Source organism: Colobus angolensis, unplaced genomic scaffold (genome assembly GCF_000951035.1).
Source record: "Colobus angolensis palliatus isolate OR3802 unplaced genomic scaffold, Cang.pa_1.0 Scaffold511, whole genome shotgun sequence".
Lineage (NCBI taxonomy): Eukaryota > Metazoa > Chordata > Mammalia > Primates > Cercopithecidae > Colobus > Colobus angolensis.
The window spans coordinates 453990-454436 of NW_012118611.1; the positions used below are offsets into that span (position 1 = coordinate 453990).

The following is a 447-nucleotide window of genomic DNA, read 5'->3' on the forward strand; positions in this document are numbered from 1 at the left end:
CCTGCGCGCTGCCCAAGCCCAGGTGGGCCATCTCGCAGAGGTTGAGGAGTAGGCACAGGCAGCTGACCACGTACATAACCAGGAGGAAGACCGTCTTCTCAGTAGGGCGCGACACGAAGCAGTCCACCACATGCGGGCAGGGCTGGCGGCTGCAGGGAAAGAACGGCCGCACCTCAAAGCCGTACAGCAGGTACTGGCCCACCAGGAAGGCCACCTCGAAAGCTGCCCTGGCCACCAGCTGGGCCACGTACACGCGCATCAGGCCCTCCCGCTGGATGCGCCTCCGCCCATCGTGTTGCCCGGCCGTGCCCCGGGTCCCCGTCGCCTTGCAGTCAGCGCCGGCCCCCTTAGTTAAGCACGCCTCCTCCGCGCCGGCTTCCTCCGCTTCCTCGCCGGCGCCCTCGGCTGCTCCCGTCTCCTCCTCCTCCTCCTCCTCCTCCTCGCCCA

At 68.5% G+C, this 447-nt stretch overlaps 1 protein-coding gene across 1 annotated transcript in view; it reads right to left on the reverse strand.

Moving 5' to 3' along the window:
* Window positions 1-447, reverse strand: part of GJC2 (gap junction protein, gamma 2, 47kDa) — a 9124-nt gene that overhangs the window by 1329 nt on the left and 7348 nt on the right. Inside the window, exon 3 of the mRNA XM_011960529.1 lies at window positions 6-439. Coding sequence (XP_011815919.1) covers window positions 6-439 — 434 coding nt within the window. The remainder of the gene's footprint in view (window positions 1-5; window positions 440-447) is intronic.